The 12853-nt window shown below is 38.3% G+C and overlaps 1 protein-coding gene across 1 annotated transcript in view; it reads right to left on the bottom strand.

Annotated features, from left to right (window-relative positions):
- Nucleotides 1-12853, bottom strand: part of EIF3H (eukaryotic translation initiation factor 3 subunit H) — an 89984-nt gene that overhangs the window by 69114 nt on the left and 8017 nt on the right. Inside the window, exon 2 of the mRNA XM_019747372.3 lies at nt 1295-1451. Within this exon, the coding sequence (XP_019602931.2) occupies nt 1295-1451 (157 nt within the window). The remainder of the gene's footprint in view (nt 1-1294; nt 1452-12853) is intronic.

Genomic DNA, 12853 nt, shown 5'->3' with positions numbered 1-12853 from the left:
ATCACCTTACACCTGTTAGAAGGGCCACTGTCAAAAAACCAGAAAATAACAAGTGTTGGTTAGAATGTGGAGAAAGTAGAACTCTTGTGTACTGTTGATGGGAATGTAAACTGGTGCAGCCCCTATGGAAAACTATACGGAGGTTCCTCAAAAAATTAAATACGGAATTACCATATAATCTAGCAAATCCCACTTCTGGATATATATATCCAAGAGAACTGAAAATACGTTCTTGAAGAGATATTTGCATCATTATTCACCATGGCAAAGAGGTGGAAACAATCTAAAATATCCATCAATGGATAAATGGATAAAGAAAATGTGGCATATACACACAACAGAATATTTAACCTTTAAAAAGATAGAAATCTTGTCATATACTACAACATGGATGAACCTTGAGGACAATTAACCTAAGTGAAATAAGCCAGTCTCAAAAAAGACAAATGCTGCACGATTCCACATACACGAAGCACCTGCAGTAGTCAAACTCTCAGAAACAGAAAGTAGAATGGTGGTTGCCAGCAGCTGGGAGTGGGGGTAAGGAGAGGAATTGGTCAATGGACATAGTTTCAGTTTTTACATGATGAAAAATTCTAGAAATCTGTTGCGCAACAACCTGAATACAGTTAAGACTACTCTACACTTAAAAATGCTTAAGGTAGCAAATTTTGTTATATGTTTATATCACAATAAAATTATACCCTGACAGTTCAGACAAGTGAGAAATTATTTTCAACCAGATTTTGTTTTCATCTTTTGGGATACTGACCTTGGCCTTTGGTGAGTTTTTAACTATTATCCATTGCTAACAAAGTCATTACACCTGTGGCACAAAAATAAAACATCTCTGAAATGCTTAGAGTCTTCTTTCTGAAGTAGCTAGCTCAATTCATCTCTTCATAAACACTAAGTGAAATACCATAGAAGGAAATGGATGTTGGACACACAATTGATGACCCCTGTCCTTCACAGTGTGATTTATCTGGCAAGCTGATTCCATAATGGAAAAGTTAACAGAGGCACAGCACCTATCCAAATGACTGAAATCAGAATCACAAACTCTGAATAAAGGCCAAACGAATGAAGTTTCTGATATAAATGTTCCTTTCAGAGAAGTGGTATAAGTTTTTCAAGACACTCAGACATCACGTGAATGAGGCTAACGAGGCAGATTCCCAGTAACAGATGACCAGACGGTACGGTGAGAACTGCACCAATAATCCAATGGGACAGTGAGGGTGGCTTAACAACCGTCCGTGTGCAGAGACACATCTGAGAAGAGCAGCCTTACCTTCGTCAAAGTCGGCGTCGTCTTCCGTGTGCTGGGGGAAAGGGAAGCAGTTGGTAATTTCAAGCCGATCTTCCACAACGAGGCCCAACAGCACCCCCTGAACCACCTCCGTTCCTTGGCCTTCTTCTTGATAATGTTTGATTATCTTTAATACCACCTAAAAAAAAAATCAGATGTGAGCTTACACAGAAGCTTCAACATCATTCTTGTAATTTACATTTCCTTAATTTCAAGGAAAAAAATAAATAAACTATCCTAACGGGTTTGTAAAATCACAAAATTATATAGCAGAAGTAATCAAATTTCTTACAAATCATTTCCTTCACCCTTACCCAGATAACACAGCTCACACAGTCTAAATGCACGTCTGAAACTCCTGGAGTCAGAAGACACACACATACAACACTCATGCCCTCAGGTCAAGGAGCTCTTTCGGTCAAATCAAATGTGTCACCTCAACCTGAGGTTATTATAGAGGCAGCGACCCTGTTAATCTCTGTTACAAGGAGATAATCTCCTGACACAGATGACAGAACCATCAACAAGACACAGAAATAAAGACCTCAATTATCTGAATGCCTGCAAGCAGAACTGCTCCCCTGACAAGTTCTCAACATCTCAGGATGGTTCCTGAACGGAGCATCTCGTTTATCAGAGGAGACAACAGGAACATGTACCCAAGAAGGCTCTGGTTGGTAACGGAACACAGAGAACTAAGTCTCCAGCACTACCTAACTTTCCTCAACCAGAAGCATACACCAAAGGACCTCTAATGGAATAACCAATTCTTATGTTACTCTATCCTTTAATAATTCCATAAAGATAAAGAGGTAACACTGCAGGTTAAATAGCAATTAATTTAAAAGTTCACAGTAACAGTTCTCATTAATAATCTCTACAACGTGAGTTTAATACAAGCAAAATGTTTTGAATAGTGCTGGGCACACAGTATTCATCAGTAGTTAGTAGTATTTAGGATAAGCTCATGGCCTGAAAACTAAAGGGCAACACAGTCCAAAATATAATGAAAAGTTTTCAGAGGGGAAACATAGATCTAACAACAAAATAATTAGTATATTACTGATAACTGTTTTGTTCTAAACAAATACATTGTTGATAAAAATTAATTATCAATAAACAGTGACAACAGGTTATAATTATTGAACATTATGTGCCAGGCAATATTCTTATGATTTTACATGTGTTACTGACTCATGTAATTCTCACCATTTCTTTTGAAGAACGGCATTACTATATTCATTTTACAGGCAAGAAAATTGAAGTCGAGAAATTAAATAAATGGCTAAAGGTCAAACATCCAAGTAAGTGGTAGAACGAAGATTTAATCAAGTCAAACTCCAAAATTTGCGCGCATACTTTAGCTTTAATAACAAGGTGATTTTCATATCCGTAACTCAATAATGAAAGCAATGGGTTAGTAATAGATGTGAAGGAAAGACCGTGGGTTGAATAGACCCAAAAAGATTTCACTCCGGTAAGATCCAGATCTCCTAAGGGTAGCAAACAGTTAGCAGGAAAAAGAGCTTAATGTGGAAGAACACCAAGTGATAGACTGAAATGAAGAAAGTGCACAAACCTTACACATCGCTGTATCAAAGACCTCTCCACTTCTTGAAAGGTACAAAATGAGGTTTAACAGTCCCGCGGGTATGAGTTCCAGCATCTACTAGCATCTACTGGCTATGACCTTGGAAAAGCTACCAACGCGTCCTAAATCTTAGATGTCTAATTTGCAAAATGGAGCTGTTTTATAGCATTACTGACACTACTAAAAATGAGATAATGTATAGTAAATACTTCGCACAGGGTCTGCCACATAATAAGTGATCAACATTATTGATTTTGTTAATAAAAATAAGGGAGAACTACTTAACTCCTACTCAACGTACCTCTCTAACAAGGACAATTCTTTTCACACTTAAAATAGAAGAGGGTGGTCTAGTGGCTCAGGTGGTTGGAGCGCCGTGCTCCTAACCCCAAGGCTGCCAGTTCGATTCCCACATGGGCCAGTGAGCTGTGCCCTCTACAGCTAAGATTGTGAACAATGGCTCCACCTGGAGCTGGGCTGCTGTGAGCAGCCGGACCGGAGGACAGCGTGGGCCGCCGTGAGCGGCCAGGGACCAACTGCGCCAGGCGGGGGGAGCACAAGGCTCCTAATACCAACATGGGCCAGGGAGCCGTGTCTTACACAACTAGAATGGGAACAACGGCTTGAACCAGAGTGGGGGGAGGGGAAAAGAAAGAACGAAAAAAATAGAAGAAACATGAATGAGAAAGAAGGGATAAACAAAACTAATAAAGAAGAATTACTAGAAACACACCTCTCTATCAACTAACTTGCCTAGGTTGTCTGCGTCCCTGGATATTTAGCCCTATTAATGAAATCACTGAACCACTGTTGAAATCAAAGTAAGTGAGAGATGTTAGAAAACATATGAGCTTAATGCAGATCTTCAGACAAATTCTAGAACTGATTTCTAAACAGTGGATTCCTATGTGTGCAGAAAGAACGACTGATGACGAGGGCACAGCCGAGTTTCACAAAGCAGCCAAGATAACCTTGGTTCCTTTTATAAAGAAAATAGGAATGAGAAAAAAATTATTATGTTTAAATATTTATCTATGTATATCACAGCTCAAAAATATCTTCTATTGAAACACTGCCTCAACGCTAACAAAAATGAATTGCAAAGGGATTAGGGGAGGGGGCGATGAAACCTGAGGGCACAGCAGCTTGATACGCCTGCCCAGAGTCAAGGCGACTTGACACAGCATCCACAGAAGTACGCGCTCCAAGTAAGCAATTACCTCACTCTGCAGCATCACTGACTTGTTATATTCAGTTCTCCACAATGACCAAAGAGAACATTTCCCAGTAACAGTACCCAACTGAGAGAGAGTAGAAGCACAGTGTTTTAACTACCTGCTAGAGTCAATCAATATGAATAAGCATACACAGAAAGGGGTAATTATAGAGGAAGCCTAAAACCCTGTGATAAAGACCAGTTCAATGAATTAAAATTTCTCTGGTAGGAACAATCACAAAAAGCACTTTCCAAATACCGAGGCACTAGAGGATGTGTCTTACTTTGAAAGGCAAACTAAGGACCACAGGTGATAGCTTCAGAAAAGAAGATTTCCAGTTTAAGGATGAATTCTCTCTAGCATTTGTCTGTCCAAAAGAGAAACCCTACAGGAAAGGCTTGGTGATCACTAAAATAATTTCCAACTCTAATATTTATGATCTTGCCATTTTAATATAATCTGATGAAATAAAGCACTCAGGAAAAACCCATTTTTATCAAAACTAAGCTGACTCATTCTTCATGTTGACATTTTACGGCCTTCCTATTTCCTACGTACACACTAAAATCTCAATTCTTTTGTTCAAACAATAACGTAGTGGAATTGCATTACAAACTAGAGAGTAGATGTCAAAAGGAAAATCCTGAGCAGCAGTAACTAATTGGCATACAAGGCTTTTGTTATTCTATGTAAATAAGCCGGAATTTACTGTATACATAAAAACATTCCATAGATTATCGGTATTTATATTTGACACAAAATCGACATTCTGCTCAGTCTCCCCTCTTAAATATTCTTATAAAAATAAAGGGACGTTTTACTTATCACATCCTCAACACCTAACACAGGGACTAGCACATAAAATAAATGTACTCAAAATATATTTCCTGAAGTAACAAATGGTAAACATTTACCAATCGCTTATGATACATCAAGCACTCCACTAAGTGTCTTACACGCAATGACTCTTTTAATCCTCAAAACCAGTCTATGACGTCAGTAATACGATTTTCCCATTTATTGACAGATGAGGAAACAGAAAATTTGACACAGAATCATTAAATCAGGGAGGTGAGATTTGACTTCTGACTCCAACATACTTCTAATTACTTCAAAATAACTGAGTAACTGTAGGTGTTCCATAGGTGTTTGTAATTAACAGGCTGAAACAAGGAGAAGGCAGTGCCAACAGGTCCAGCGGAAGGAAGTCCCTGTATCTAGGTTGCAGAAGCAGGGCTTCAGGGCATGGAGTAGACGTTCATTGTAGAGTTACAGGTCAAGGCAACAAAAGAAAGTAAGGGAATGGTGCTGGAGGCCAAACTTTTTGTGCCCTAATCACTAGAAGTAGCATCAACAGGAAACGCCACGAGTTGCAAGAGTGCAATACAGCCTCGAATCCTTACCAGCACTATTCTCACAAGCCACAAGATGGGAATGTTCCACCACAGAAGTCCTGTTTCAGTCATGCTCTTTCATTTTTTTCTCCCTCCAACCAACCTTATGCCTCTGTCCATAAAACAGTGCTGATATAGTTTTAATTAATCCTATTTGTTACTGTCATGCTCCCTGTTCTTAGTTTTAAAAACAGATGCATGGAAAACTGAATAGCTCTCCAAAACAAAAACATGCTCCAATATTATATTTTGTTTACAAGTGTCACAAATGATACCACTTACTCAGGAGTTTTATATCATTTGTTCTTGTCTTATCAAAATGAGCTGGGGACCTTTTTTTAAACAAATAAAGAAGAGGAGTCTTACCCTGGCTACAGAGTAGAGCCATCAGAATTTTAAAAAAAGAAAAAATCCTTGATGCCTGAATCCAACCTCTGAAACTCAAGATAACTGATCTGGTCTGGGCTTCATATACAGGCATATAGGGGACGGGCAGGGTGTTTCCTCCCATTTTTTGTTTTCAGATTCTCTCAGGCCTTGCAATACGCCATTTTGAAATACCTTACCTCCTTCTACTCTTGTGTACATGTGGAAATGTTGAATAAATTGCATTTCTAAAACGTTTAAAGAGCCAACCACGCTAGAAGAGGAAACTCACAACCCAAGCATTAACCCTGTGAGTAAATGCAGAGGTGGGCAAAGAACATGAGACCCAGATATAACTCCCAAGAGCTAGGAGCTGGGATGCAACCCAGTCTCTGTGCTAGGTCAGGGGGGATCCTTGAAACTGTCTGAGTCAATAAGTAGGAACTGACACCTTCCCAAAAACACTAGAGCTCTATGAAATTTTTGGTAAAAAAGGTAGAAAATAATAGCTGCAGTATCTTGTAGTTAAATATAAACTTACTGCGAGACCCAAATTCCTATTCCTAGGAGTTAACCCAAGAGAAATGAAAATATATCCGCACAAAAATATATTCACTAATGTTCACAGTAGCATTATTCATAAGCCCAAAACTGAAAGCAACCCAAAGGTCCACCAAATGCAGATGGATGAACAAATTATAGTATATCCACTCTATGGACTACTACTCAGCAATAAAAAGGAACAAAATGCCAATAGAACAATAAGGAGGACTCGCTGAAACATTATACTAAATGAACAAAGTCAAACAAAATGCTATGTAGTCATTCTAGAAAATACTCGGTACTAATTCTGCTAAGCGGTCGCCTGGGACGAAGACGAGGGGGAGGATACTGACTGAAGAAGGGCACCTTCAGGCTTGAGGATGAGGCAACTATTTTGTTTTACATCTTGATGTGGTGGCAATTACACAATTGTTTACAACGACTAAGCTCATCATACTATACAATGAAAATGGGTGGATTTTAACTTTAAAAAACTATACACATTTTAAAGTCTATCTGATAAAGAAACAATTCATTATGTGCACCCACTCCCAATTTTACTCTCAATTTCAGAGTTCAAAGATCCCTCGAAATGCTATGAGGAACCAGGTTAAGAACCACCACTATATCCCTGCATTATGTGTAATGTATATTTTATATATCTATACACAAATTCAAGTTTATAATAACTCAAGTTTATAACAGGCCTAGGTAATCAAAAAAATAAATTAGACTGGATTGTTTTAGAAGTCAAAGAAGTGTAACATTTAGAATTTTTCTGTTATTTTAAAGTATTTCAGAATTTAATGAGATTAATCCCATAATTAATAGATAATTTCAGACACCTAGAAAAATCTGTTATGTAAAATTAATTCACCAGAAAATGGATAAATGTTTAACCATCCCCTGCCAAAAAAGACAGTTAAAAAAACAAAACACCCACATTTCCTCAAGTTCTACCTTAACAAGTGTACTTCTCAAAGTGTAGGCGTACTAACGGCGAACATTCAAACCTCACGGCCACAGACAAACTTGAAGAGATCGAAGAACCTCCTAAAATCATATGCAGCATTTTATGTCTCCGTACTGAAGGACAGACACTTTCCTGGGGGCGGGAGAAAAGGTCTGAGGCATTCATCAGATGTCCAAAGCGGCCCAGGACAAAGGGTTAGAAAGAGCTTTAAAAAGTAATAGTAATGAAAACCTATTACACACATGCAGTTAGTTACACTTTTATGTCTGTATGCACAAGAATGGTGTGGAAGGACATACATTTGCCTTTACGAATCTTTGTTACGAAGATTCTCTTTTGAATCTTTGTTACAGTAAGCATGTACTTGTTTTTAATTCAAAAATATCAAATCAAGAAAGATTTAAGAGAAAAGATTTTAAAATACAGCAATCACTGCAACTTATTGCATGGAATTTCACAAAGAACAAAGTAATGTAATTTCCTTTCTTTGACATTGCTACTGAGTTAACAGAGTAATGTGGATATATCTTGATTTTAGCCCGTTCTTTTGGATATGTTAAAAATATGTACGTAGGGGCTGAATAAGTGGCTTTGAAAGGAGAAAAAGAAAAAAATCCACACACTATAAACCTGAGCACCTGCTGACGTTAAATTCTAATCTCTTGTTGATACGGTTACTCTTCAACTCTATTCACAGGTGTCACTGCACAGGCATATACAAACTGCCAGAAAACTTGCATATGTACACATCATCAAGGTAAAAGAGATTAACTTCTGGATACATAGAGTGGTTTTCAACAAGCAGAGAGATCTGGTTAAGAGAAGCCTAACCTAAGCCAATTGCAAATCAGCAAAATATCAATTCAAACTTTGTGCAAACTGATGGCAATAAATCTTCACCAGGAAAAGCAGCAAGTTTCCCACTGTCCCTGTAATACACATAAAAAAGGATCCATTGAAAGCCCCGTTAAAACGATCAGGGACAAAGGAGTTTAAATTGCAGAACTATACCCTCTATCATTTTTCACCCTCCTTTAGAAAGCTGAGTTCATAGACAATGCTCAAAGGTTGCAACCTGCAATTTTACTAGTTCACAGATAAAGAAACGTTGAAATTACTAAAACGTTGTACCATTAAAATTAAAATTAAAAAGTAAATTTAGTGGTATTTAGTGACCACAATACTATTTTAGATATGGTTCTATTAAATATTATAAGACTCTGGTTATAGGAAGATGCTATTAGCTAAAACAGGTCTATGAAAATCTTTTACAACAGTGCTTCTCAAGCTATCAGTGGTGAAGAATTCATTTTCCTCCAGTCCATTGCAGACCGATATCTTAGCAAAAGAATAAAAACTACTTACTAGAAAAGTGAAAAAAATTTTAAAGGCACAGAAAATACAAGCCCAGAGATCCCACGCGTGGCTATCACGGCAATACCCGTCTCTAAACACTCAGTCTCCATCCTGTGCTTCTCGCGGGCAGACCAGTAAACAGTGCAGGAACCAGACCCCACGCTTTGGGTAGCCCTGGTCTACAGAACCTGTAACACCAAGCAGGTAGACAGTTCTCTCCAACTCCAGAAGTTGAACATTCAGCTGTTATAACCAAACACTTCTCAACATATGTCACTGAGAGACAGTCTCTCAAAATACAACATTATCTCAATCGATGTGCGTGCCAAACTGTGTGGCTCTCCAGCCCCCGTTTCCTCCGCCACCCCAATGCTTCTACAGGACAGGAGAGGCGTACCCCTAGGCTGGGGCAGACCACTACTGCGTGGTGATTCCGTTCTGAACATTGTATTTTTAAAGGGGTGAAAACAAACTTGTTTCAGCAGCAGGACCCCACTTTGAATTGCAAGCTCTGTAAGAGGTAAAACTGTGAATAATTTACCCAGCGCATGAGCCTAACTCACACCCTGATTTGCTGTTTTCCATTCGTTGCCTAGAACACAGTCTAGAACTAGTCTTTCCTTCTTTGTGAGACAATAATGTTCCAGTGAGAGAGGTAACTAGTAGAAACGTAAAATTAATTATTATGAGTACATAACAGAAAAATCATACAGCACAGTTGCTGAGAGGTGGGGCTCTAGAATCCAAAAGAAAGTTTGAGTGCAGCTCTGTGGCCGTAGGCAAGTTACCTTATCTATGCAGCCTCACCCACGGTATCTCCTGCGGAGATAAATCAGTCATGGCTGCAAGAATTGAAAAGTAATCTACCCACAGTACCTAGCGGGCAGTGCAGTGCCTGTTAAATCCTATTAAATCCTCAGTAAACATTAGCTACTGTTACAACTACTATTACTACAACAAACGTTTCACCTAATCTCATTCACTCATCCCTCCATCTGTCCAGTATTTCGTGTGTGACTAGAATATGCCAGGTACCCTCATGGCACTGAGACTTGTCTCCCCAGAATGTTCAGCATCTATTGCTCAGAGGTGTTTTCCAGTCTAGTGAGATATAAATATAACTTATTAAAAATCAACTACCTGACAGCAGCAAACTTACATTTTTGTTACAACTTATCAGTCATCTGGACCAAGAGCCATCTATAACATAAACAACCAATATAAAATCTTGTTTCAGGACAAGATTTTTTAAAATCTGTATTAAAAAGTCAAAAGTGAGGTTAAACTGATTTATTCAAAATATTTCTGTATTTGTGTGTTTGTATGTATATATGTATGCAAGCTGCCTTAAAAACATCACTATCCTTGCTAAAAATAAAGACTAGATCCACTCCAAGAGTTTCTTCAAGTGTGAGATAAAAAGGCAAAGCCCAGACTATGCCAGTTGCTGGCCAGTGGGGGAAGAGGCCAGGCAGGATTCATGATTCCTAGCAGGCTTTATTCCAGTTTTGTAGATTCTGGGAGGTAAGGTCCACAGCCTGAATTTCTCACATCAATCACCGTCAAAGAACAGCTATTACTGTAGAAGAATTTAGTCTCAAAGAAACTGTAATGCCACAGAATCTCCCCTTTGCATGTTCTGTAAAGGCAATATCTAGACTTTCATTTAATTCTGGCATCTTTCAATGACTGATCTGTGAACTTGGCAGTTTTCTTATTTGGTTAAGCCTAGATCATTTCTTCTAACACTGAACAAAGAAGGTAGTTATTGCCAAAATGTAAATTCAAATACCAGAAAGCAGCATTACTCTTAAATTTAACACATTTTATGGCTCAAGTGGGATAGGGGTTCCATTTCATAACTGGCTGAGTCAAATAATACATAGGATTTAAATCACTGCTGTTAAGTTTTGATGTGAAAGAAATTTAACTTCAATAGGAGGGGAAAAAAGGTATTTTGCTCCTGACACATATGGGATTAGTTACAATGCTCCAATACACTTAATCAATATCACTTTTATAATATTTCAGTTGAAAGAGTGTATTTCATTCTTATTCTCTTCGATCTAATGCTTACTGTCCACGGTTTTAAAGTCAAATCAACTAAGTGTTGGAAAAAAGGGAAGAAGAGCAATACAGCCTCAAGAAATTCAACAGAATAGCACTGCTCTCATAAAAAATTAGTCATGAGAAATTACAATGAGGTAATAAAAAGTACAAACGTATAATTACAATTAAATGTTAACTGATAATGATTTTTAATTTATAACATTAAGTTTTTACTTTACCAACTCAACATATATAAACAATCTGCAAATTTTCCCACGTGTAGCTGGAAGGTAATTTTTCTAATGTAAAATGAGTGGTAAAAAAGGCTTAGCTGGGACAAAATTCATTTCCTCTCTCATACAAAACAAAAATATTTCAAAACTATTATGAGATGTGTACTGCCTAACACATTACGTTCATTAAATTCAGGAGCATGGACCACTACATAAATAGAAAGCCTTTAGGTGATTTTAGGTGCTTCAATTAAGTGTCTCTGCTTCCTGAAGAGGAGGCAGCACTTGCTAAAATAGATCCAGAAAGAAACAGTCAAAGAAGAGTCTCCGCGATAGCCTCTGGGAAGAGGGTGGTGAAGACAGAGATGAAAGTGAGAGTTTCTTTTCACCACCTATTTCTTTTTTGCCTTTTGATTTGTGTACCATGTGTACCCAGTGTAATGGTTGTGTTTAAGTAAATAGGTTTAATAAATTAAAAGGGCTTCAGTTGTCCTAGTATAAAAAGTACGCTACACTAATTCCAGGAGAAGGTGACTGATCATTCACCATCTCTCACCCGAAGAGGCTGTGGGGCCTGAGACAGGCCGCCCCAAAATATGCCACAATGGCATATGGATTACTTTGAATTAAGGTTGCTTGACAAGCAGCCCATGCCAGGAGGGCATCCTGACCCTTCCTGTCACTTTGAGCGCAGAAAATAAACCTCCCCTGTGAAAGGTGCCCTTACTACTCCAGGAGGGCTGAGAGAGAGACCCTTATCACGAGAGCTAAGAGATTCGGAGCCCAAATGCTTATGTAACATTTTATTAATTTACTCCCCAAGCCCAAACCACATTTGGATTCCCCACTAATGAATATCCCAACCTTGCATAGATACCTTTCTAACGAGCACTTTTTTATCCTGTCAATTCTTCACAATTATTGTTTCTTTGTCTAAATAATATTAAAAGGTTTTGGTTCAATCATTTAAGCCTCATTGTATGCTCTGAGCATCACATTGTGATTCTCTCGTGCACACATATTAAATTGTTTTTTCTTCTGTTGATCTAGTCTTGCGTCGGTGTTACTGTTTTATTATTAGTCCAGCTGCACGAACTAAAGCAGGGTGGGGAGAAATTCTTCCCCTCCCCAGAAAGGTCCTTAGGAACAAAACTGAAGATTATGCATTTCTGCACGAAATGTAAAACATGGGTTTTCTTCTGTCCAAAAGGAAAAATTTGTGGTTTTAACTGTTTTAAAGGCTACCCTTAAATCAAACTTGTAAACAGTACCTACTACAAGCCCTCATTTGGAGGCGAAAACCAAAAAGTAAAGATCTTAAAAGTCAGGCTATAAAGTTTGATTTTATTTTGTGTACCAGGGATTTTCCAAAGGGTTTTTGCCATCTGGGCCTACAGCTGTCATTTACGATGATTTGCTCAGCAACAGTGTGTGTGACGGTCAAGTACAAAATGGAATCTGTAATACCAGTCAGTCGCATGAGGCTTGCCCAATAGTTCAGGAAGGAGAGCAAGAAATGAATAGTTCAGAAAGGAGAGCAAGAAATGAATAGTTCAGACGACAGTTGTAAACTGAAAAACTAAGTAAGTGATCTTAAGCAAATGCAAGGGAAACCCAACAATCCAGGATGATACCGAAAGCCCGGGTGACCTGGGCAGATGGTGTATCACTAGGGGAGAGGAAATGTTTACTGAATTGCTGTAACAAGCATACTAACACACACACTTAATTTAAAAAATAAAGACTAAGGTTTTTGAAAATCCTAACTTTAGTTGGCAATGGTGCCAAGAAACAGAACTCCAAAACTCTGTCGGTGGCA

Source organism: Rhinolophus sinicus, chromosome 6, assembly GCF_057876585.1.
Source record: "Rhinolophus sinicus isolate RSI-liver-muscle chromosome 6, RSI-T2T, whole genome shotgun sequence".
Classification (NCBI taxonomy): domain Eukaryota; kingdom Metazoa; phylum Chordata; class Mammalia; order Chiroptera; family Rhinolophidae; genus Rhinolophus; species Rhinolophus sinicus.
The sequence above is the reverse complement of the archived record's forward strand: the minus strand, read 5'-3'. Positions and strand labels throughout refer to the sequence as shown.